The sequence below is a fragment of the Macaca fascicularis genome, chromosome 10 (assembly GCF_037993035.2).
Source record: "Macaca fascicularis isolate 582-1 chromosome 10, T2T-MFA8v1.1".
NCBI classification, from domain to species: Eukaryota; Metazoa; Chordata; class Mammalia; order Primates; family Cercopithecidae; genus Macaca; species Macaca fascicularis.
In genome coordinates this window covers 15,668,265-15,692,416 of record NC_088384.1, presented here as the reverse complement: position 1 = coordinate 15,692,416, position 24,152 = coordinate 15,668,265, and the positions used below count along the sequence as shown (strand labels likewise).

The window sequence follows — 24,152 nt, the reverse complement described above, 5'->3', positions numbered from 1 at the left end:
AAAATATTCTGCAAATTTAGAATGATTTCCAGAATTTTTTTAAATCAGGCATTAATGCAGATCAGCACAATTCCACACGACCAACCTCTCTGCTTGAACTGGACTCCCCACACCTTACTGAAGCCACAATTCCCCTGCACAAACTCCCACTCCACCACCCCCCACACACCCAACTCCCCACCAACCTCACAGGGGTTCCTGGGCTGGTCCATGGAATCTGATGACATCACTCTCTCTTCCTTCCTGGAATTCTAAACCCTGCTGCTCTCTCCTTGCACACAGCTACCATCTCCATGGCAACCTCACCTCCTCCTGCTTCCCTATTGGCTTCATGGAGCAGGATACACAAAAAGGTTTTCCGTTCTCCCCACACCACCCGCCCCAAAAAGACGATGCTTTCAACAGGAACCTGAGCTAAATTTAGCTACTTGGGATTCAGAGTCCTATGACTAAGAAAACATACAGAAATGTCCTCCTTCCAACACTGTATCCTCCCCTCAACCCCACCCAAAAGTGGCTGCTTCACCTCCTCCTCTCTGGCCCCCAACCCAAAAGCAAGTAGTGATATCTGCTGAGCATTAAAAACAACCAAGCCACCTGCCTCACATACAAGGTATGCAGAGAGAAAATTCTCATATTCACCTCCTCCCAAAAGGAGAATTTTTTAAAAGAGAACAAAAAACTATGCAAAAAAACAGTTGAGCCATTTCAGCTGAACATCACAGTGTTCTGCTGTTTCTTTCCGTCCTAAGCCAAGGATTGGGAACTCCACGCCTCAAGGCAGAAAAGTCTTTAACCTCTTAGAAGACAGAATTCTCCTGCTATTTGCTTGATATGACTTCCTCCATCATAGGAGGGATAAACGCGGAGGAGAATTAGGTAGAAAGACTGCACACTTCAGTGATTAAACACACTAAGCCTGGAAGCACAAATACTGGGTACAACTTTCCATCCAACAGACTGACCTACTATGTAAACTTAACAAATTCTCACATACCTCATCTAAAAAGCAGCTCCTACACAGGGATATTATAAGAATTACTGACAAAATTAATGTAAATTAGTTTAGGTCCCTGTGCCAAAGGGACTGAATCAAGAGTAAGTTGGCATTATTAGTAGTAAAATTCCTGTGGATATTAATAGATGCTAATAATCCCCAGAGGAAGAACACAAACTTTTAGAAAATTATCCTTTCATAATCATAGATATACCATAAAATACACATAACTTCTTGAGCCATAGGCAGTTCCTATAAAGGTTTCTACTTCTGGTAAAAATCCAACTCTACTCACCTCATACGCCAGCCAATTTGTGACTACTATTTTCTTTGCTTAATCCAAACTCTAATTTTGAAATTGTTACTCCTCACTCTCCCTAAATAATGACTAAATATGGACCAGGGCTTCATTCTCTGGCTCAGATACCCACTTCACAGTCTAGAGAAGTAATTCCTTCTCAGAACCATATTCGATAGCTGAGCACTGAATCAATGCAGTGGCTACGTCCTATACGACTCTGAAGGACAAAGCATCAATTGTGACCAAGTAGTAAGGGCTCCAAGCAGGTCAGAGCCTTGTAGTAGGAAAGGGAGAAAAGGAATGGATACAAATAAGGCACACCCAGGAAAATTATATTTTCAGTTTGCAAGGCAGAGACCCAGCTCCAGGGCACCAACTCTCCAGAAAAAAAAAAAAAAAGACATGAAAGGAGAATAATTTAGTGTAATAACAGTCATCTACCCCAAAGAAAACTTAAACAATTTAGAACAATTAGAGAAGTCAAAAGAGTCAGATGCCTCTAGTTAACACACAGGCATCTAGAAAAAGCTTTACAACTGTTGTGGAAAACAGCAAAGGATGAAGTACATGCTAACAACTGAAATCCATACTGCAGTGCAGGGTAGCGGGCAATATGACTAGCCCACCTCTGAGATACCTGTTTTCTTATTTCGCTCCTTGTTGATTCAAACAAGCCATTCCTTGTGTGAAAGCATTCTTATGGACACAATGGTTCCACAGGCTAAGTATTAAGTATGATAAGCACTATTCTGAAGGACCTTAACACTCTTAAAAACAGTCACCTTATTCTACAAAGGGGAGACTAAAGCATTTTCTGAGATTGCCCATCAAATCAATTACTAAACTTGACTTATTATGAAGAAATCTATCAGCAATGGCCTAGACTAAGTGGAATGTTGCAAAACAAAGCTCCATTTATCTACTCTTTCACTCAAACGTGCATTAAGGGCACTTATTATGTGCCAAGAGTCTTATATGTGTCAACGCTATTTCACAAAAATAAAAACACCAACACTAGTATATATTCTTTTTGTTGTTGTCACTGTTGTTGTTGTTGTCACAACAGAGTCTCACTCTGTTGGTCAGGCTGGAGTCCAGTCATGCCATCTCGGTTCACTGCAACCTCCGCCTCCCGGATTCAAGCAATTCTCCTGCCTCAGCCTTCCAAGTAGCTGGGATTGCAGGTGAGCACCACCACACCTGGCTAATTTTTGTAGTTTTAGTAGAGACAGGGTTCCACCATGTTGGCCAGGCTGGTCTCGAACTCCTGCCCGCCTTGGCCTTCCAAAGTGCCAGGATTACAGGTGTGAGCCACTACACCTTGCCTAGTATACATTCTTACTCCACTTTGCAAACACAGACACAGAGTTCCAGTGATGTCAAGGTGACCATGGTTATATACTCATTATTTCATTTTTTTAAAAAAGCCAGGATTCTAACCCAGATTTGTTTGGATTCCAAAGTCTAAGCATTTTTCCACTTAGCTTCCTGTTTTCAGATAGTGAGGGTTGGAAAAAAATCTAGAAATCATCTTATATCTGTGTTCTCTTATGCCATCAATAAAGTATAGGACACTTGACATCAAGGTCAAAGTCATACTTTTTATGTATTACTAACAGTATTAAACTCTAAGTAGGCACTCAATACTTATTATTATTCTAATCCTATTATTCTAAACTTCTAGACAAATGGCAATGATTCTACTCAGATCTTTTTAAATTAACATTGGCTTGAGAAATTACATGCTGAAATGAAATGACAAAACTTCAGATAACATTCTGGAATTAATTTCACAATATTTGAGACGAAAAAAATTATCACGGTCATAATGCCTATACTGGCCCAGTCATAATGTCATAATACCTACACAGTCTCATTTGTTGGTTTTAATCCACAAACCCTAATGCAGTCAGGATCTATACATTAGATTTATGATTTCTACATTCTACATATAGAACCAGAGCATTTCTCCAGGGATTCCACTAAAATTAAATCAGCTGATTAGAGGACCATGCTAAAGAGGCCAAGGTCATGTGTCTGCTACCCATGTGAACCAGTTAGCATCACTCTCTCCTACAACCACAACATACACCCTGTTGTAAACATACATCCTTGGTTTTACTCTGAAATTAAGGCAAATAATCACCTTTTCTGGGGGAAAAAAATGTATCTACTAATGTCAAATATTATAATCAGATTTTATTCTTTAGAAAACAGTTATTGTCTTTCAAATAATATTTTCAATCATCCATTCTTTCTTTCAATACTTACTTACTCAATACTTACCACACACCAGTCGATAATCTCAAAAGGCTGGCGCCAAAGGACAAATAAATAGAGCTATGTGTGATATTCAATATAGCGAAGGTGTATATAGGTATGGTGACAGTACACAGAAGGAAAGGCTACCTCTAGAAGATGTCATGGAGAATGAGCAGGAGTTCATTTATGTAAATGAGGAAGGTAAGAGCATTCCACGGAGGGAGAACAAAGATTTACAAAGGGATGGTCATAAGACAACATAACAAACTTGAACTTTCAAGAATTTTACTAAGGCCAGGTTGAGAACTGAGAGATACGACCAGCTAAGAGAAGGCAAGACAACATCTTTCAGATTTTCTACCTAACCCAAATTAGGTTTTCCTAAAATGCCTTACTTTGAGTTAGATTTCCAGAGTAAAAGGGAAAAAAAATGTAATATCATGGAGATTTGTTCTCCTCATAGTCTCCATGATAAGAATAACAGCCAAAATGAGGTACATCCTTCTGAAAATGAAGCTGTTAGTGGCTGAGACCCTCAAAGAAGAGGTTCTTTTGTCTGCAGAGCAAAACCCAAATTTGCTGCCCTATGAGGTAGAATGAAAATTTCCTTATTCTTCTCAGAGAAATTAGTTTACAAAGTGGTCAGTGAAGCTTACTCATCAATTCTCCTTTCCTGTGGCTGTCTGAAACTCAGCATGTTGAATAGTTGACAAGCAAATTTACATTAACTTTAAAAAGCACCTTCATCCCCACATAAAACCCCAACACACAAACACAAAAATGTACGTGCACACTCACATCCTACAAGCTCGACAGGAAAAGGATCAGTATATGTATGAGGGGAAAGCTATCTATCAGCTGTAGCAATCACAGAACACAAGTAGAAGAAAGTAAACTTTTTACTGAAGCAATTATATATAGAGAAATAGGCAAAAATCCTAAGTGCATAACTCAATGAATGTTCACAAAGTGACTGTCCCCCCGCCCCCTGCCATGTAACTAACACCTAGGCCAAGAAATAGGACATTACCAGCACTACAGAAGCCCATCCTGTGCCTTTGCAAAGTCACTCCCACCAGCCCACAATGACTTTATTTAACACCATAAATCCACTCTGCCTGTTTTGAAGTTTATATTAATGGAATCACATATTATGCATTCTTTTGTGTTGGCTTCTTTCACTCCACATTATATTTGTAAAACTGATCCATTTGTTGACTGTATTCCATCTTATAAATATATCATAATTTACTGAAAAATATTTCAGTAATGTTGAAAGGCCTCTGCGCCATTTCCAGCTTGGGGCTATTCCTAAAAATTCTTGTACATGTCTTTCAGTGCACACATGTACACATTTCGACTGGGTATGCCCTGGAGTGGAACGACTGGTTATAGCCTGTTGCCCAGGCTGGAGTGTAGTGGTGCAATCATAGCTCACTGCAGCCTTGAAATCCTGAGCTCAAGCAATCCTCCTGCCTCAGACTCTGGAGTAGTTGGAACAACAGACACATGGTATTATGCTCAGTCAACTTTAAAAAAAAAATTGTAGAGACAAGGTCTTACTATGTTGTTGCCCAGGTTGGTCTTAAAGTCCTGGTCTAAAGCAATCCTCCTGCCTCAGCCTCCCTCCCAAGTAACTAGGAATACAGGTGTGCACCACCACATCTAGCTTTACTTTCTTAATGGTGTCTTTTAATGAACAGATAATTCCTAAGTTTAATGTAGTGAAATTATCATTTTTTCCTTTATAGTCAGCATGTATATCCAGTTCAAGTAAAGAATATCATGAAAACATTCTCCTATGTTTTCTTTTAGAAACTTTCATAAAGTAGCATTTGAAATGTGAATTTTCCTATAATTCGAGCACTTTGGGAGGCTGTGCCACTGCACTCTAGCCTGGGCAATAGAGCGAGACCTTGTCTCAAAATAAAAAAATTTTTTAAAGTCCTACAAAAAAAAAAAAAATGCACAATTAAGTTTTCTTCCACCTAATAGGTCAAACAACTGAATCTATGAATTAAGCAAGATTACATTAAATTAAACTCCACAAGCTTTTATCAAGTGCCTCGTATGTACCCAGGACTGTTAGGTGCTACAAGAGATGAAAATGATAAGAGATGTTCCCTAACCTAAGTGAATACTAACCTTAGCTAATAGCATGACATCAAATATCAATTGTGTCGAGTGTTTAAATAAAACTGAGAATTCTGATATTGGAGCCCAAAAATAATACATAACCCTCCACCATCCTCAGCTATCCAAGCTGATTTTCACTTCAACAAAGAACAGGAGGACAAAGGCATTTCCTTATTACTGCTACTGTTTCTAATACACACATCTAAAATCCACCCCATTTACCACTTTTCTTAAGAGTACAAGAAAGATCTTAAAAATGTAAGTTATAAGTCCAGCATCTTCTAGTCCAACTACTTAAAAGAAACAGCAGAATCCAGAAATAATACAATTTTTCCCAGAATAAAAAAAATCTAGGTCATTCTAGCTAGAGAACAGTGGGGCAGGAAAGGAAAAACATGTATATGTATACACATATGCTTTCACACACCCACACAACCCTAAACTTTTTCTTAAGTGTTTTCCAATTTTCTTGTCCACAATTACTTATCCCCTTCTTCCTGATCTTAAGAGAGAAAGGTTACAAAAAAAAAAAAAAAAAAAAAAAAGCCAAACTTAAAAAGAGTCCCAGTAGGTTAGAGATCAAATATATTTATGGCCTTTTTTAATGAAAGACAAATTTAGGGAAGGTCGATTCAGGATGAAAAGTTGAAAGGGTTAGTTAAGGGAAGGGATAGTCATTCAACCAATTTAGATGAGCAACAAGTTTTTAAAGTAAACAGAGTCATCGAGTTTTGTCTATTCTCCTATTCTATCATAAGCCTCAAAATAGAATTCTGCACCTCTCTTAAACATGCAGAACAGGAGGCGAAAGAAGCAGTCTGCTAATTTTACAGGTCAAGGTAAACCAGATGCTTCACAGACTGGGCTTCTAAGTCTTAAGCACATTTTCTGAATTAAAGCAAGACTCTATCAGTAGAGCTTAAGAGAAGATCTTGAGCTAAGGTAGTAAACAAGAAGAAAAGAAGCTCATGGAATTGAAACTCTTTTATCAGGAAAGTGTTCAAAGTCACTCCTCTGATGCAAAACAATAGGCAAAGCCTTGACCTAAGGATTAAACTGTTCAACAGGAACCATAATTTCCCATGGCATTCACTCATTCAACAAACTTTCATAAATGTACACCTACTATGGTCCCATAATGCTAGGCACCATGAATACAGTGTGGAAAACAGACATAGTCCTTTCTCTCATGAAGCTCAGTAGAACTGGGGAAAAATACATTATACCATTATAAGTAAATAAATATTTAGCGACAAACGATGAGAATTTAAGAAAAAACAATGTAAGGAGTCTTCAGAGTGATCCCAACTGAAGATATCTTGTTGCTTCACCCCATCAATTCCTGCGATTTTCCTCCAACATCTACTACTGTCTCCACCAGCAATCTATCCCCACATTCTGAATGCTGTCTCTGCTCAAGCAAATCAGCAAGATTTCATGGTACGGCTTGAATTCAGCACTGCAAACGGTGCCTCCTGCACATGGCACTGAAGAGTACTTGACAAGTGCACATCCCAAAGACAGCAAAGAGCTGTAAAGTGAAGTGGGGTCTCAAGAGCCCCTCATACACCCTCCTTGCACAGTGCCCTAGAAGATAAAAAGAGGTACCTCTCTGCCTCTAGATCAGAACTTCTGCCTTTCTGCCAATTCAAAAGCAGTTTTTGTACAACTGCATAAGAATCTACAATTACCCCAAATAAAAATTTCCATTAAAAAAAAAAAAAAAGAAAAGCAGCTTTTATGGCCGGGCACGATGGCTCACGCCTGTAATCCCAGCACTTTGGGAGGCCAAGACGGGTGGATCACTTGAGGCCAAGAGTTTGAGACCAGCCTGGCAACATGGTAAAACCCAGTCTCTACTAAAAACACAAAAATTAGTCAGGCACGGTGATGTGTGCCTCTGTAGTCTCAACTACTTGGGAGGCTGAGGCACAAGAATCTCTCGAACTCAGGAGGTGGAGGCTGCAGTGAGCCGAGATCGCGCGCGCCACTGCACTCCAGCTTGGGCAAAAGAGGGAAACTTCGTCTCAAAAAAATAAAAGCAGCTTTTAGAGCCTTGAGGTCTCTCTATAAACACTACAAAATGGTTTGCCTCCTTCCTCTCTCCAGCATCAGCTCTTTATATATCAGAGGCAGGAAGTTAGTATGCTTAAAATGAGACAAGGATGACAATAAAAATAAGTTTAAAGTGATAATAAAAATAAGTTTACAGTGATTTTTTAAAAATCTTTTTACCACATTACCCTTAGAAAGGAGTTTCTTTCTGAGAAGGATTTGGGACTTATATATAACTCAGAATGTGGAAGAATATGTATCACCTTTAGGCCCAGAATACAATGGGTTGAGCCTGTCTCTCTGATACATGGCTAGCTGGGTGACACTGCACATGTGCAGTTTTCTCACCTGCAAAATGGACTTGAGGTCATTTATCCTAGAGTTCTGATCAACTAAATGAGATAACATGAGTCTGGTACCTGGCAAATAAGAGCCACCTGAAAAACAAACAACATCTTACCTACCTTCTCTTCTTTACACCTATTCAAATGGGGGATTTTTAAAAATCATAGTGAGAAAAATCATATTGGTGAATTGAGAACATAATTCTCCACTGGTTGCAATGCTATGTTGCTAAGACTCACTCAAGAAGGGTGACCATGTGACTTGTCTTATGCTATCCCAATTTCAAATACTCTGACATATTATTCCTACTAGCATCAAAAACATCCCAAAAAATCAAATATTTCTGCAACCGAACTCTATCTCCCAGACATCCTCGCTACCTAGAAGCAGCACTAAAATTTTTCATCAGAGGATATATTGTACATTTGGCTCAAGAAACATGTGGCTGGGCATGGTGGCTCATGCCTGAAATCTCAGCACTTTGGGAGGCTGAGGCAGGAGGACTGCTCAAGGTCAAGAGCTTAAGACCAGAGTGGGCAATATAGCGAGACCCATCTCAAAAAAAAAAAAGAAAGAAAAAAAAACACTCTTCAACTAACCAGGCATGCTGGTATGTACCTGTAGTCCCAGCTACTTTGGAGACTGAGGTAGGAGGATCGCTTGAGCCCAAGAGCTTGGGGCTGCAGTGAGCCATGACTGCACCACTGTAGTCCAGCCTGGGCAACAGAGTGAGACCCTATCTAAAAAAAAAAAAAAAAGGAAGAAGAAGAAGGAGAGGAAGAAATGTGATCATGGTGCTTACAAGAGGACAAAAGGGACACTGAAAGTATGAAGAGGTCAAGACAACAAAGCAATGCTGCTAAGAGCTTCATGCCAACACAGTATATTTTTACATAGTCTATCCTAATAAGCTCACATTTATGCAACAACATCAGCACAACAGCTAAGTGGATTAGAATAAAATTGCAAAGACCTAAATGGACCCCTGGGATGGCAGAGTTTCTGTAATCATCAGCTAAATCCAAAAAACTAACAGTTGATACCAAGCATACCCTCAGTCTAACCAGGCAACTGAAATAGAAGCAAAATAGAAAATCAAGTATATATATAAAGTATATCCCTGGTGGAATCTAGAGGGCACAAAAGAACAATTCATAGTGCCTGCAGCTGAGTGTCACCAAAAAAAATCCTCTTTTAAGCTGTGCAGAGTGCCTGATATACTGCAGTAGCTGGGAAAACGGCCACATTCAAGCCCACGTCAGAGCACACCAGGTATGCTCCCTTGGCAACAATACTACATGGGATGTGGGTGCAAAACACCTTCCTACTTCCTTTGAGTTTAAAGTCACTGTCACACTCACCCTTTGGCACACAGCCAGACAGGGCCAGTGATACTCAGTTTACAATGTAAATAAATCATCCCCATGCAATGTTATATTTTGAACCATTTAGACAAGTGTGCAGGATTCAAAAAAATGAAAAATAAAGAGTGGCTTGTTTTCCCAAGTCTCATTCACATTCTCATGTTCGCAATCCCCATTTCTAGCAAATGCCTCCCAGGTCCAGAAAAAAATTCCTTTCCTAAATATTCACCATCTGCGTTTAATTTGGCCATTCCTTCCTCCCTCTCTTCTCTGCTCCCAACCCACAAGAAACATATACATATGTTTATGTTTATATATACATATATCCCCTCCTATTAACATTCTCTGAAAACAAATATAGAAAAGATTAGAAAGGAAAAGAGACTAGGAGAGGGAGGTAAACAGGGCAGGCAAAGGGAATAGTTCACAGAATGAGGCACAAAGATGAGAAGAGACGGTTGCTCTTGAGCTCCAGCAGTAAGGGCTGTTTCTGATTAGGTGCGTACAATTGCAGAGCTGCACAGGAAGTGCTGAGGGCGCCCTCTTGGTCGGCCCCATCCCAAACACACTGAAAACCTTTGTACTATAGCAGGCCCATCTGGAATCAGTTAGGACCAAGCTCCTAGCAGCCTTTCCTTTTTTCTTTTTTTTTTTTTTTTCAAAACACACACACACACACACACACACACACACACACACACACACACACACTCTAAAACCGCTTAGCTCAGTTTTCCTGCCTGCAACCTTCTCATCCCTTCCTTCCAAATCATCCCTTCTTTCCAAATCACCCTTCGGAACATATTTCTCCAACGGCCCTTCTGGGGTCACCACTAACAAGATGAGTCATATAAGAACATAAAGCATTCAGAGAGCTAGCATCCTCCCTAGAACCCAAATACCCCCAAAAAAGTACAGTCTTCATGCAACTAAAATCCCTTTTTAGACCATTTTGGGGTTTTTTTTAATGCTATTTTTAGAAATTCAAAGTGGCCTACTTTTTTTAAGGATTTAAATGAAGCATCTCCTTTAGGAAACTGTTTTCATTTGTTCTATCTTCTAAATCATGCAAAAAGTAGGAAAAAAGAAATTCTGGCATAGTTCTCCTAGCATTCAAAAGGAAAAATATTTTTCCATTCACAATCCTAAGTTAAATCGCTTATATTCGCTTCTGTAAAATTGATTTCTACCGATGCTTTCTCAAAAAAAAAAAAAAAAAAAAGGGAACTTACCCAGTACTGTCGTAAATGTCTAGCACTAAGACTCAGGAGACCTGGACAATAGTCTTGATGGCCACTAAGTAGCCATATGGCTTGGAATAAATTATTTATGCTTCCTAGGTCTCTATTTTTTCACCAGTAATATGGGGCAAGGCAGATTCTTTCCAGCACCACAACTTCCTCAAATCCCACACACCTAATAAAACATAAGAGTACACACAAAACTGGCCTCCAGTTTCACCTAGGAATCATCACTTTAAAGAAATGTTCTTATTACCTACCAAAGACTGTACAGAAAGGAATTGTGTGTGGGTAGAGAGAATGGACAGAGGCTGTCAGTTGGCACCCTCTTCTATGAGCCATATTCCCTGTCCTCATAGTGCTTAGAGACATCATAACCAAGAAAGGCCATTAAAATGTTTAAGGAAAGTACAAGCCTAGCCATCTGGGCCCAGCAAACTGACCAAAGAAGTGCAGCACCAAGACCTGCAGAATTAAATTCACTACTAAGCTACTGAAATGTAACTTGTCCTTTGTGCTCAGTTTTAAAGCATCTTATTTTAATTGATCTCAATAAATATTTACCAAATCAATCAAGAAGGCCAGATTCAAATATAAAAAAAGAATAGAAACTGCCCTATCCTCAAGAAGCTTATAATCTACAGGCAACAGAGAGAGATGTTCAAAGACAATTTTAGTCCAATACTTGATAATGATTAGGTAATCATAAAGTACTGTGAGAGTCCTAACTGATGCTTCCTCCATGAGCCTTCTTTGACAGTCTACACCTTTTTAGAGCTCTTTCTCTTATTTTCTTCCATTAAACTGTTCTAATAAATCTGAAAATTATATTTCACCATAAAATTTAAAGGTTGGTACTATCAACTGCCTAAACTTACAGAAGTCAGTAACTGTTTAACAAGTAGTTTATATCCACAGAGGGGGGACAGACCTACATAAACCATCTCCCAAGCCACACTGGTGACAACCAGAGCAGGAACACTGAAAACTCCCTCAATAGGAGCGCCACCTTTATACCTATGGCAATTAGGAACCAATTCTTGACCTAAGGCTGGGTTCTAGGCATTAAGAACCAGTCCAGCAAGTAAAACGTTTGAGATTAGAATTGTCTGTTGTCAGCCCCTCAGACACAACCAGAATGGCAATTGCTGTGAACCACATACAAGGTTTTTGCCAAGAAGTACACACAGTATCTGCTCTCATCTGTTTTCTTCTCAACTAAAAACGGTCTAGTTCTTAAAGGGCCTGTTTTACCATTTCACGTCCAGAAGGAGAGAAAATTATTCCTAAATGGGCTGAGGCCTTAATCTCATATGCTAAGTAACCTGAAGGATGAGTGGGTTCCTTTTCCTTGGCCGTGGCAGAGGGGACCGACCCCATTGTGGGCAGGCTCCCTAAAAATGTATTATCTTCAGTGTGTTAAACTTCCCCTCTCTATGCTGGCAAGACTTCAAACACATTCGGAGAGAAGTAAGACTATATGAGGTGGGGTTCCCAAAACAGCAGGGTCACATTTCCTCCTGGAACGTGGAAAGCTGAACTGTAGGAGGTGCCTATAAGAGATCTGGCCCAGTCCTGAAACATTAATACACTTCAAATTAGGCACAGAGAACTTGGCAGCTCGGCTGACTCCCAGACCAGCTCTAAACAAAACTGGTCAGGATTCTTCGTGGCAAACAGCAGTAGAAGGAGCCAATCAAAATGGTTGGCCCTGCCAAAGAATTGCCGCCTTTTCCTTAAAGGGAAAACACTTCAAGGGGAGTGTGGCTGTATTTCTAAGGAGAGAAAAGGAGTTTTTAGATTTTCTGAACTCCTACATCCAGTTGCTTTATTTCTGTAAATTCCTTTTCCTACATTTGTTCTCGTCTATAACAACACCAGCATTGCCACTGGGTATAATAAAAAACAGGCTAGGCTAAGCACAGTGGCTCACGCCTGTAATCCCAGCACTTTGGGAGGCCAAGGCGGGTAGATCACGAGGTCAGGAGTTCAACACCAGCCTGACCAACATGGTGAAACCCCGTCTCTACTAAGAATACAAAAATTAGCCAGGCGGGGTGGCACGCACCTGTAATCCCAGCTACTCGGGAGGCTGAGGCAGGAGAATCACTTGAACCCAAGAGGCAGAGGTTGCAGTGAGCCGAGATCGCACCACTGCACTCCAGCCTGGGTGACAGAGTGAGACTCCATAAAAGAAAAAATCACAGGTTAGAGCTTTACAGAAAGACGCCAGAATCCTAACACTACTTTAACCAAAGGAGGCAGGGCATCCCCCCTCATCTTATTGCCTTCATCTTACTGCTACCACTTAAGGGCAAAGTCCTTCCAAAGATTCCTCCCCTGGAGTCTCATCTTTTCCCTACTGCCTCTTTCCTTTTCTCTGACCCTCTCTCCGCAGCCATTCAAAACTCAACAGAAATACTAAAGTAAATTTCATCCTGATGTGAGTCTCTCAACAGCGCAGACGCAGCGTAGTAGACAGGGCTTCTCAAACTGACTGTGAGGAGCAACCTTTTCTGTTAACTTTCCAATCCATCAGGGAATCATACTTTTGTAAGGTGCAGTAAAATGAACTACTAGAAAAATGAAATTCTAAAAAACAAGAAATATAAAATACAAGCCCCAGTTTTTTACTGTTAGACTTAACACTCATAAAAGTATTCTGTCAAATTGCTATTTGAGTTCTAAGTGCATACAAACAATCAATCTCTGCACCTATATTGTATGAATTGGTAATAAACAGCAAACTAATACCAGTCTACAAATGACACTTTAATTAGCACTGGTAAAAAGAAAGGAGAGCAAGCTTTGACACTACACAATCCTAGGGATGAACACAGCTCACTTACTAGTCATATGACCTTAAGCATATCATTTAATTTTTCTGAATCCCAATTTCTGCATTGATAAAACAGGAACATAATGTCACCAAATATTCTGCAAAGTTAAGGAAAGATTAAGAAAATGTAATGCCAAGAAACCTAACACAGTGCCTGATTTAGACTAGGAATCCAATGATATAACTATTACTATCAGGTTTTCTAGGTATTTCCTTTTATCATTCTCTTTTAATTTAAAGGCAATTCTAATCCCAGTAAATCCTAACCTTGGGAGTCAGTATTTTCAAAGCTAACTGTAACAAGCAAAATTCAGATCTATGATCTTTTATTGTCTTTAGTATCTTTTCCCTTTTGATGTCAGGAACAGAAAAAAAAAAAAAAAAATCAAACTCTCGTGTTGTGCCAAAAATGAGTTCCCACTTGATCGCTAGTGTTTTCTGTTTGACCCAAAATATATTCCAATTTGATTTCTGGTCAAATTATTACCAGCTCAATCACTAATTCTGTTGCCATTCCAGACTTGTTATTGTTATTTTACTATATACTGAGTAGATACAAGAATATTTACAAATTATGTGAAGGATATAAATAACAACAAAAACATATGCCATTAGAATTCTAGGTTTTCCTCCACCTCCTGCCACCACCCCCAAATGTATCTTCCTACATGGGCTGAGCCCCTCCTTCACTACTGTCCTTAAAGATCTGAATTTAAGTCCTAACTGTCACTTCATGACCTATATAATCTTCAATAAATTGCATCCCCTTTTTTTTTTTGGAGACAGAGTCTCGCTTAGTCGCCCAGGCTGGAGTGCAATGGCGCAATCTCGGCTTACTGCAAGCTCCGCCTCCCGGGTTCACGCCATTCTCCTGCCTCAGCCTCCCGAGTAGCTGGGACTACAGGCGCCCGCCGCCTCACCCGGCTAATTTTTTGCATCTTTAGTAGAGACGGGGTTTCACCGTGTTAGCCAGGATGGTCTCGATCTCCTGACCTCGTGATCCGCCCGCCTCGGCCGCCCAAAGTGCTGGGATTACAGGCGTGAGCCACCGCGCCCGGCCTGCATCCCCTCTCTTAAGACTATCTCTTACCTATCAAATGAAAAGGCTGAACAACATGGTTACTAACACTGTTTTCAGCTCCCTGCTTGATTTCAGCTAGGTTCAAGACTTTTCATGTTAAATCCCCTGACTTCTTACCTTTCTATTTTACACAATTCTAGTAGCCATTATACACCCCTGAATTTGCTATACCAAATCCTCCAACCAAAAATTCTGACCACTACCACCACACCTTATTTTTTGCCTCAGTCCTTTCTTCTTTTTCTCAACAAGTACCTCCAGTCACTGAGGAGAGACAATTCCACCTGATCCTCCAAGATCTCCACCTCCCTCAACATCTAAAACCTTCCTTTCACAAATATTTCCCTTGTGTATTCAGAGCATAAGGGCTAAAAGGAAAGCCCCCAAGAATTCAATCCAACATTTTTATATATGAAACAAGACACATTTATAAAAGTAATAACAGAATGAATGAAAATATCTGCAAATGTGTATCGGAAAAAGGATCTGCTACATATGTAAAGAATTTCAAAATGAACTGAGCAAGAAAACAAACCACCTGGCCAGGCATGGTGCCTCACGCCTGTAATTCCAGCACTTTGGGAGGCCAAGGCAGGTAGATCACCTGAGGTCAGGAGTTCGAGGCCAGCCTGGCCAACATGGCAAAACCTCACCTCTACTAAAAATACAAAAAATTAGCTGGCCGCAGTGGCGTGTGCCTGTAATCCCAGCTACTCGGGAGGCTGAGGGAGGAGAATAGCTTGAACCCGGGAGGCGGAGGTTGCAGGGAGCGAAGATCGCATCACTGCACTCCAGCCTGGGCGACAGAGCAAGACTCCATCTCAAAAGAAAAAAAAAAGAAAAGAAAAGAAAATGAACTGCTCGTTTTAAAAAAATGAGCAAAATATTTAAAGAGACCCATTCAAAGAGATATGAATGACAAATATGCAAATGAAAGATGCTAAACATCATTAATATTTAGGAAAATACAAACTGAAGCCATGAAGAGACACCACTATATACCTATCAGAAGGACTCTCATTTAAAAAAAAAAAAAAAAAGAACTGACAACAGCAAATAGTGGAAGGAATGTAGATACATTCAATGCTGACGAGAATCCAAAGTGGTATAGCCACTTTGGGAAACAGTTTGGCAGTTTCTCATACACTTATACACTTCATATACACTTATATGACCCAGCATTCCCACCCTTAGGTATTTACCCAAGAGAAATGAAGCTACTCAACAGCATTACTAATACCTAAAACAGCACCGGCGAATCTCAAAAGAATTAGACTAAGTGAAAGAAGCCATACTCGAAAAGCTACATAATACATGATTCCATTTATATAACGTTTTAGAAACGGCAAAATCATAGGAACAGAAATCTGATCAGTGATGCCAGTGGCTGGGGATGGAAGAGAGGACTGACTGTGAAAGAGCCTGAGGGAACTTTCTATGGTAATGGACACATTTTATATCTTGATTGTGGTAGTGGTTACATGCCTGTATTACATTTGTCAAAATTCATAGAAATATAACCTTAAAAGAATGAATTTTACTGCATGTAAATTATATCTAAATATATATATATATACACACACACACACACATACACGTATACATATGTGTATATGTATAAAATCCTCCTCAAAAAAAACAGCCCTGTTCCCCTTCCGTCACAGAGGAGTTAGCACAGCAGCCAAGGACACAGGTGGGTGAGGAACTGAGGAATCAAGGATGCACAGGACAGCAGGCCCAGAGGCCAAAGACAAGAGTAGTTGGGGGTCAGGGGACACTGGAGGACTACAGGTAAAGCTGGGAAACTCTAGGGAGGTTAGGAAGCCACAAGGAAGAATAGGCCAAAAGAGCCCATTTACTGAGGATTCCAGACCATGAGGAATAGGGTACAGAGGTGGTGGAGACAGCCATCGTGGTTGGAAAACTGGCAACACTGAGCAAATAAGTAAACATATTGGGGATAAGGGGAGCCAAGTTTTTCCCTACTAGAGAATATATTTACAAATACGGAAAGAGGTTGGCTGCATTTAATGGAGTTATCAGTGTGAATTCATGATTTTATAATATAAAATGCATTGTTTTATAATTTAAAATATGTAACACACATGCAAACATCGCACATGTATATATACATATATAGCACACAAAGATACGAAAATATAGATGTAATGTGGTATATATGTGTTTATGTACATATATATGTACATACATACAATTTCTAGCTGTTTGCTGAGAGAGCCTAGAGGCAATGACACTCTAGTAGCAATATGCATACCCACCACCCAGATGTTGGCTTCTAATTACTATCCTCCATTTAAAAGAACCAGAGTCTCTTGGAAATGGCTGATTTCTGGGCTTTGGAAGGAAAAGTACAAAATAAACTTGGAAAACCTTCTTGTGACAGAAAATAAAGAAATACCCCATGAATGATGGGGACAGGTCAACAAGACAAAGAAACCAGCATAAAGCAGGTCCCAAGGGCTAAACTTTCAAACTCCCTCAAGCTTGAGGAGTCCATTTGATAGAAATAAACAAACGAAAAAGGGAAATTCTTTGTAATAGAATGACATCTAACAAATACAGGCAGACACAGAAATAGAGGACCAGCATTTGACAGAATAAAACTGGTTGGTTCAGGAAAGAGTAGTCAATAGTGCTAAGGAGGTTAGGTATAGATCTGCTGAGGAACAGGATGGTAGTATAATTTCAGAATACCTTTCCACAAGACGATAATCGATTACAAAAGGAAAAATAATGAATCTGATGTGGAGAAACCTAGCAGACATCAGCTTAACCAGCTGTTCAAGGTTAACAATATTACTGACAGTGGGATGAGGGGGACAGCATTTGCCTCCAGATATGATGCAACGAGAAGAGCATGGCATCGTTGCAGTGGTATGCCTGCCAAAAACGATATTACTGCTGTCATGAAGAAACAGACAGACTCAGATCTAGACTCTTCAAAATGTCAAGGACATGAAAGAAAGGTGAAGGCTGAGGAACTGTTCCAAGCTGAAGAGGTCTGAGATGACATGCAACTAAATGCAACGCATATTCCTAGACAAGACACTGGACCAAAAAGGAAAAAGACATTGCTGGGACTGCTGGCAAAATGTTAATGGAGTCTGTGGATGGATGGTCACATTGTACTAATACTGATTTCCTGATTTGGAGAGCTATGCCAGTTATACAGGAAAGTCCTATTTTGGGGAATACACATTGAAGTGTTTGGGAGTGAAGGAATATCACATCTGCGGCTTGCTCTCAAAAAAAGCTCAGAAAGGGAACAATGAAAAACAGTATGTATGTACACAAACCCCACACACAAACACACAGAGTGAGCAATGAAGCAGATGCAGTAATATATTAACAACTGGGGAATCCAAGTGAAGAGAATCTAGGAGTTTGGGGTGTTTTGTGGGTTGCCAACTGCTCTGGTAACTTTTCTCTAATTGTGAAATTATTTCAAAATAAAGAATCAAGGGAAAAAAATAATAGCCATCCATTGCCAGGAATTTAAGAGTACAATGTCTTTGATTCTCACAACAAAAGCTGATCCTAAAGCTCAGAAAGGTTAAAACGTGGTTCAACAAGTGTCAGTGCCATATTAACTCGAGTCTGTCAAACTCTGGAGCCTTTAATCTTCTACCACACCATGCTACCTCATTCGACAAATAGGTAACTATCATGTAACGAAGTATGTGCCAATATCTTTACTTATCATTGAGGATGGAAAATCAATCAGACCATCCCTGCCCTCAAGGAATTCAGGCTAACAGAGATAGCCTTTACTTATAAACTAGTAAAGGGTTATTGGTGCTATGGTTTGCCTTTACTTGTACAGGGAACGTTAGGCCTTTACCACAAATTCGTTATGACCTATTAGAAGGTAACATTTGAGATGTATAGAAAAAATAGACCAATGGCCACAGTGGAATATACTTAGGTCATGTAGGTAAAAGATCCTATGTGATCAACACAGACACACCTCTCCAAGGCTTGAATACCCATAAATAGGAAAAAGAATGGGGGGAATCTAGAGGAATATATTTGGGGATCTCCAACTATTCCTTCCCTTAGGTTTTCATCCTCAGAGGTGTTCCATGTTTTGTTTAAAGAGATCATTTTCTAAGAAGTAGTGGTTGTGGTGAGATTAGAACTATTTGGCCCAATTACTAAACTGGGTAATTGCCAAAAGGCCTACCCTGGTTTTCTAATGGTTTTCTACTCAAAGCAAAGGAGTAACTCTTGTGAATGAAAGAGAGCAGAAGTTAAATCTCTACCAAAGCACAAAGCATCAGGTTTACTTTCTTTCTTTTTTTTTTTTTTGAGACAGAGTCTCGCTCTGTAGCCCAGGCTGGAGTGCAGTGGCCGGATCTCAGCTCACTGCAAGCTCCGCCTCCCGGGTTTACGCCGTTCTCCCGCCTCAGCCTCCCAAGTAGCTGGGACTACAGGCGCCCGCCACCTCGCCCGGCCAGTTTTTTGTATTTCTTAGTAGAGACAGGGTTTCACCATGTTAGCCAGGATGGTCTCGATCTCCTGACCTCGTGATCCGCCCATCTCGGCCTCCCAAAGTGCTGGGATTACAGGCTTGAGCCACCGCGCCCAGCCCAGGTTTACTTTCAAAGCCAAATTTATCCCCAAAGTAACCAGGTTTTACCATCAATTATATGCAAATTAAGCAGTTTTCTTCTGGTTATAAATCAATTAGGGGCAGCAGGGTGCTATGTCTCTTGGTATTGCCCTGAGTTTTGCAAGTAGCTTGCGTACAGACCATACACCACTTACAAGACAAGAAAGTGGAAGACCCAATAGTAAATATGACAATATCTGCCCTCAGAGAACTTACAGTTTAGCAGGGGGGACAGATAAATTAAAAGAAGGGACACCTTCCAGATTGGAATGGGATCTGGGTCAGGAAAGGCTTCCTTGAAAAGAAAATACCATTTGGCTGAGATCTAAGGAACAACCTGACTTTGCACGCTTATGTATTTATGTTATATGTTTTACTTTATGGAGAATTTTCTGAGTAGAGAGGTAAAAAGAGATACAAGAAGAATGGTATAAAGGCACAGAGGAGAGAAAGACAGCAAGTGATTCCATTCTGCTGGGACATAAATACTAAGAAAGAAGCCTGTAAAGGGCTTTTAGTAGTGGAATAATAAACTTTTAATCACCAAAACAACTTTATGGTAGTAATTATTATCTTCATTTTACTAATGAAAAAACTGAGCCTTGAAAAAAGTCAGGTAGATTGAGCAAGGTCCCACAACAAAAAAAATGCAGATCAACTGTAAAACCCATCCTCTTTCTGTTCTATTTCCCTCAGAGTTATACACAGAATGTAGCCAGTTCCTTGGATTTCACAGACAAATCACCTTTTCCCTAGATACTCAGCCCTTGGTATTTAACACTTTCAAAAATCCAAACATTCAGCCAGTCGCGGTGGCTCACGCCTGTAATCCCAGCACTTTGGGAGGAAAGGTGGGCAAGATCACTTGAGGCCAGGAGTTCGAGACCAGCCTGGCCAACATGGTAAAACCTTATCTCTACTAAAAATACAAAAATTAGCCAGGTGTGGTGGTGCACATCTGTAGTCCCAGCTACTCAGCAGACTGGAGCATAAGAATCCCTTGAACCTGGGAGGTGGAGACTGCAGTAAGCCAAGATCATGCCACTGTACTTCAGCCTGGGTGACAGAGCAAGACTCCTTTCAAAGAAAAAAATTAGAATTAAAAATTTTAAAATATAAAAATCCAAGCATTCACCGAAGTTAATTTTAGCTTCATTTGGAGGTCAATCCCTTAGTAAAATTGAATATAACCATTTTTATGGTTTTACTGGTTTTCCCCAATGTGAATTTGCATACAAAAAATTCAACATTTTCCCCTTATGTTTGAGGCCCCAAAAGATCAAGGCAGCAGTAAGAAGGCAGCCCACACAGAATTCACTGTATACCCTGTAACGCACAACACATCAGCATCTATTTTATCCGGCAGCAGGAAGACTTATAAGTTAAGACCCCACAATTATCCCTGTAGAGAGAGGCACACCAAAGGGAATGTAGGCATAACAGCTACAATAATGGTAACACAAATAGCCATCTGTACTTACAGCCAATCATGCCAAGGGCTTTTAAACACCCACATCCCTACTGCCTCCCTCTCTCTCCATGCAGGTGGGCAAATTCCTTTCTATTCTTCTCCAACCCACATAATTCCAGGGGAATAGATAATCTGATGCTAGGAGCAAGAAGCAAAGAAAGCTGCTATACTTTTGAACACAAAAGACCGAAAAGGAAGAGTCCTAATTCCCCCACCCTGTGTTCTACACATTAAACCAGTATGTCTCTACTCCTTCTACTGTCTAAAACACAGAAACATAGCTCCTGTTACATCCCCCAGGTCCCTTTCCCTAACTTCCACCAGTCCCAGCTAGTTTAGACCCTCCTACCCCCATCTCCCCATTTATTCAGTTCTCTCAATGCACTTATCACATTATAGGTCTTGTTGGTACCAGTCTCCCTACTACACTGGGAGCCCCTAAGGTCATGGACTGTCTCTCTCTGCCTCCCTCCACATCCTCAACAGCCAGCATGGTACAGGACATACGGGTGCTAAATAAAGATTTGCTGGGTGATTACAAGAACTGCAGAATGAACAGGAAAGTGGCTAGGAGAAAAGGAAATGGTTGGACAGTAATTTGAGGTCTGAGGGTCCAGGATATCTGAATAGAAACCATGCCACAGTCCCTACAATGGAACATGTTGAGTGCAATAGTTACATAAGAAAAATCATCCTTTAATAGTCTCTGATAGACAGTTTTAGAACAAAAGCTGTTCTAACTCTAACAAGCTAAGGGTATCGTTTAAAATAAAAAATAAAAATAAGCCACTAATCCTATCTATTAGTGTTATGTCCCCAAAAGCAAAACAGCAACAAGACAGTGTGGCCTACAAAACTACCACAGCCCTACCACTCAGCTCTAGCTCCCAACACAAATAGCTTTTCAGGACTCCTCTTTCTTCGACAGCTGTTTTGCCCACCCTCTCCCCTTAGCCTCTTCCTTTCCTCCCCTACAAGGCAGCAAAGAAAACAACAACTGCACTACAAAATCCAAGAATCATCAGAAAGACAAATCTCCCCAGTTCTCCTAAGTTTATCCTGACGGCTGCTGGCAAGATAAGCAATTTTTTTCCTAATTATGGTAGACTTCACCTGGGTGATGAATGTAGTTATCAACTTTTCAACAAGGTGCTAGAAACAGTAGAAGATCTCAAAACCATACTTTAGTAGTGCACCTGCCCAATCTGCCCTCAGCTCTGCAACCAGGAGACTTTTACCAGCTCTTCTTTAGCTCTAATCCACCAGCTATTACCCACCCCCTACCAGGGGCATCTGCTCTTGAAGCTTCCTTACTAACTATACTTGTCAAAATCAAACAGAACCTGACAGAAAAGTAAGATGGAAAAGGGATGTAATAAGTTTCTAAGATTGTCTCAATTTAAACCCTTTGGCCATATTTTTACCTGGATTTTTTTTTTCTACTGAAGAAAACTATAATAATTACTTTGGGGAGATGCTGATTTTTACTAGAGTTTACTTTGAACCACTGTAGTAAGATGTTAGAACTAAAAGCAATCTCAGAAATAACATTATATCCCCACATTTTGCAAACAGAGAATGGCCCAGAGATGTTAATAACTGCTTAACTACAGTTACACACAAAAAAAATTCCTAGATCATCAAATCCTGGATGGCAAGACCTATATCAAATTTGTCTCTAGTGTCCAACAGTGTTCGGCACTTGATAAATGGTTGGTAAACTGAACTAAATGAACATAGCTAATTAGTGGGAATCTAGAACTATGACCCAAGACCGTTTGACTTCAAGTACAATGTTTTCTCATTACATGTGACTAGAAAGCTAGAGAAGATGAATAATTTGGAATCCAAGCTCTCTTCCTCCTCAACAACCAGGCACACTCTGTTTATCTCTGACACCATCTGTAAGATTTCCAATCTCTGTATGTTCAACTGTTCTAAAAATCATACATTTCTAAACTGATTCCCTAAAATATCTCTGCTCTTCCACTCAGATTACTTTTTTAAATAATTCTCTTCAATTACCTAATCTTCTTAACGGCCAACCTCTTGGGGATCCCTCCTTATACCTCAACAACTTACAACAAGCTACAGAAATCTGTCTCTTTCCCTTGTTTGTGTCCCCCTAGGCCAATGGTTCTCAACCTTGACTGCAGTGTAGCATCATCTGAAGATGTTTAAAAAAACAAACCTGATTCCTGGGTCCTGCCCGCAGAGTTCCTGATTTAATTGCTCTGGGTAGGGTATGGCCTAAGCAATGAAACATTTAAAAGCTTCCCAGGTGATTCTAACACAGAATTAGCTAAGATTGAGAACCTCTGCCCTATGCCCTCAGAAACTCACCACTTGGTCCATTATATACTCTAAAAATAACTACATACTGCCAGTTGTTCTGGACTTGCAAAATATTAGACTGCTTTGCACCAAGACAGAGTGTGTTGCTAGACTGAAGGCACATTGGAACCATACCCTTGTTTCACATCTGTTATATAATAAAACTGTGGTAAATATGTTGGTAAAGCTCTATAAATCATTAATAATGAATGCCCAGCATCTGGCTAAAAGACTACAGGGGGGGAAAGCTGTACTGAAGTTGGCTCAGAAACATATTTAGTTTCTCAATTTTTTTTTAACCAAAGATCTAGAGTCCTTCAAATCCAGATGGTCTTTCTGTATCAAAAATAGCTTTTTGTGGCACATGAACAAACCCAACCCAAAAGAAGCACAAGAATATACTATGTATTTTCATGCCTCCATGACTCTGCTCACCCTAGTATCTATGTCTGGAACACCCTTACCCAGTCTGCATAGAAAACTCCTATTCATCTTTCAAAGCCCAATTCAAATGCCTCCTTTAGTCATTCATTCAACAAATACTGAGAATTCACTAAGTGACAGGCAATGGAGATACAACGTTAAACAAGACACAGTCACTGGCTTCACAGTGCTTACACTCAAGTACTTGGGAAGACAGCCAGTAAACAAAGAGACAAATTTTTAAAATTCCAGATGATGCGAAGAAAAGATGACAACATAATGTGACACAGTAATGGTGGATGGTGACTGTTCCCAAGTACACTCATTTGGTCCCTCAAGATCCAATCAAGAAAGGAGACTTTATCATATTCCTTTTCACACTCTCAGAATTGTCTCTTGGTACATACACAACGAATATTTTGAATGAAAAACAAAAGAGTAAGAAAGGCAAAAGTAAAATACTAATAGAAACAATCATCATCAACTAAAAGTCAAGAGACACCCTAAGTTGTTCCAACTACCTACTATGTTTTCAGCAAATCTCTTCCTCTCTTCTGTAAAATGGGTGGACTGGATTAGACCGGGATTGTAACACTCACCAGAGGTAAAGAGTGAAGTGCACAGGTAGAGACTCTGCAATACTGAAGCAAACGGGCCATTCCAAAAGAGA

General features: G+C 40.0%; 1 protein-coding gene across 31 annotated transcripts in view; it reads right to left on the bottom strand.

Annotated features, from left to right (window-relative positions):
* The window catches only part of RBFOX2 (RNA binding fox-1 homolog 2), a 296,488-nt gene that overhangs the window by 227,413 nt on the left and 44,923 nt on the right, over positions 1-24,152 (bottom strand). For 9 of the 31 annotated variants that reach the window (XM_074003858.1, XM_074003855.1, XM_074003859.1 and 6 more), the window contains exon 1: positions 186-253. The exons of the other annotated variants lie outside the window; for them this stretch is intronic. In XM_074003858.1, coding sequence (XP_073859959.1) covers positions 186-227 — 42 coding nt within the window. In that variant the 5' untranslated portion in view covers positions 228-253. Of the gene's footprint in view, positions 1-185; positions 254-24,152 lie in introns of those variants that run through there. 31 annotated transcript variants of the gene reach the window in all.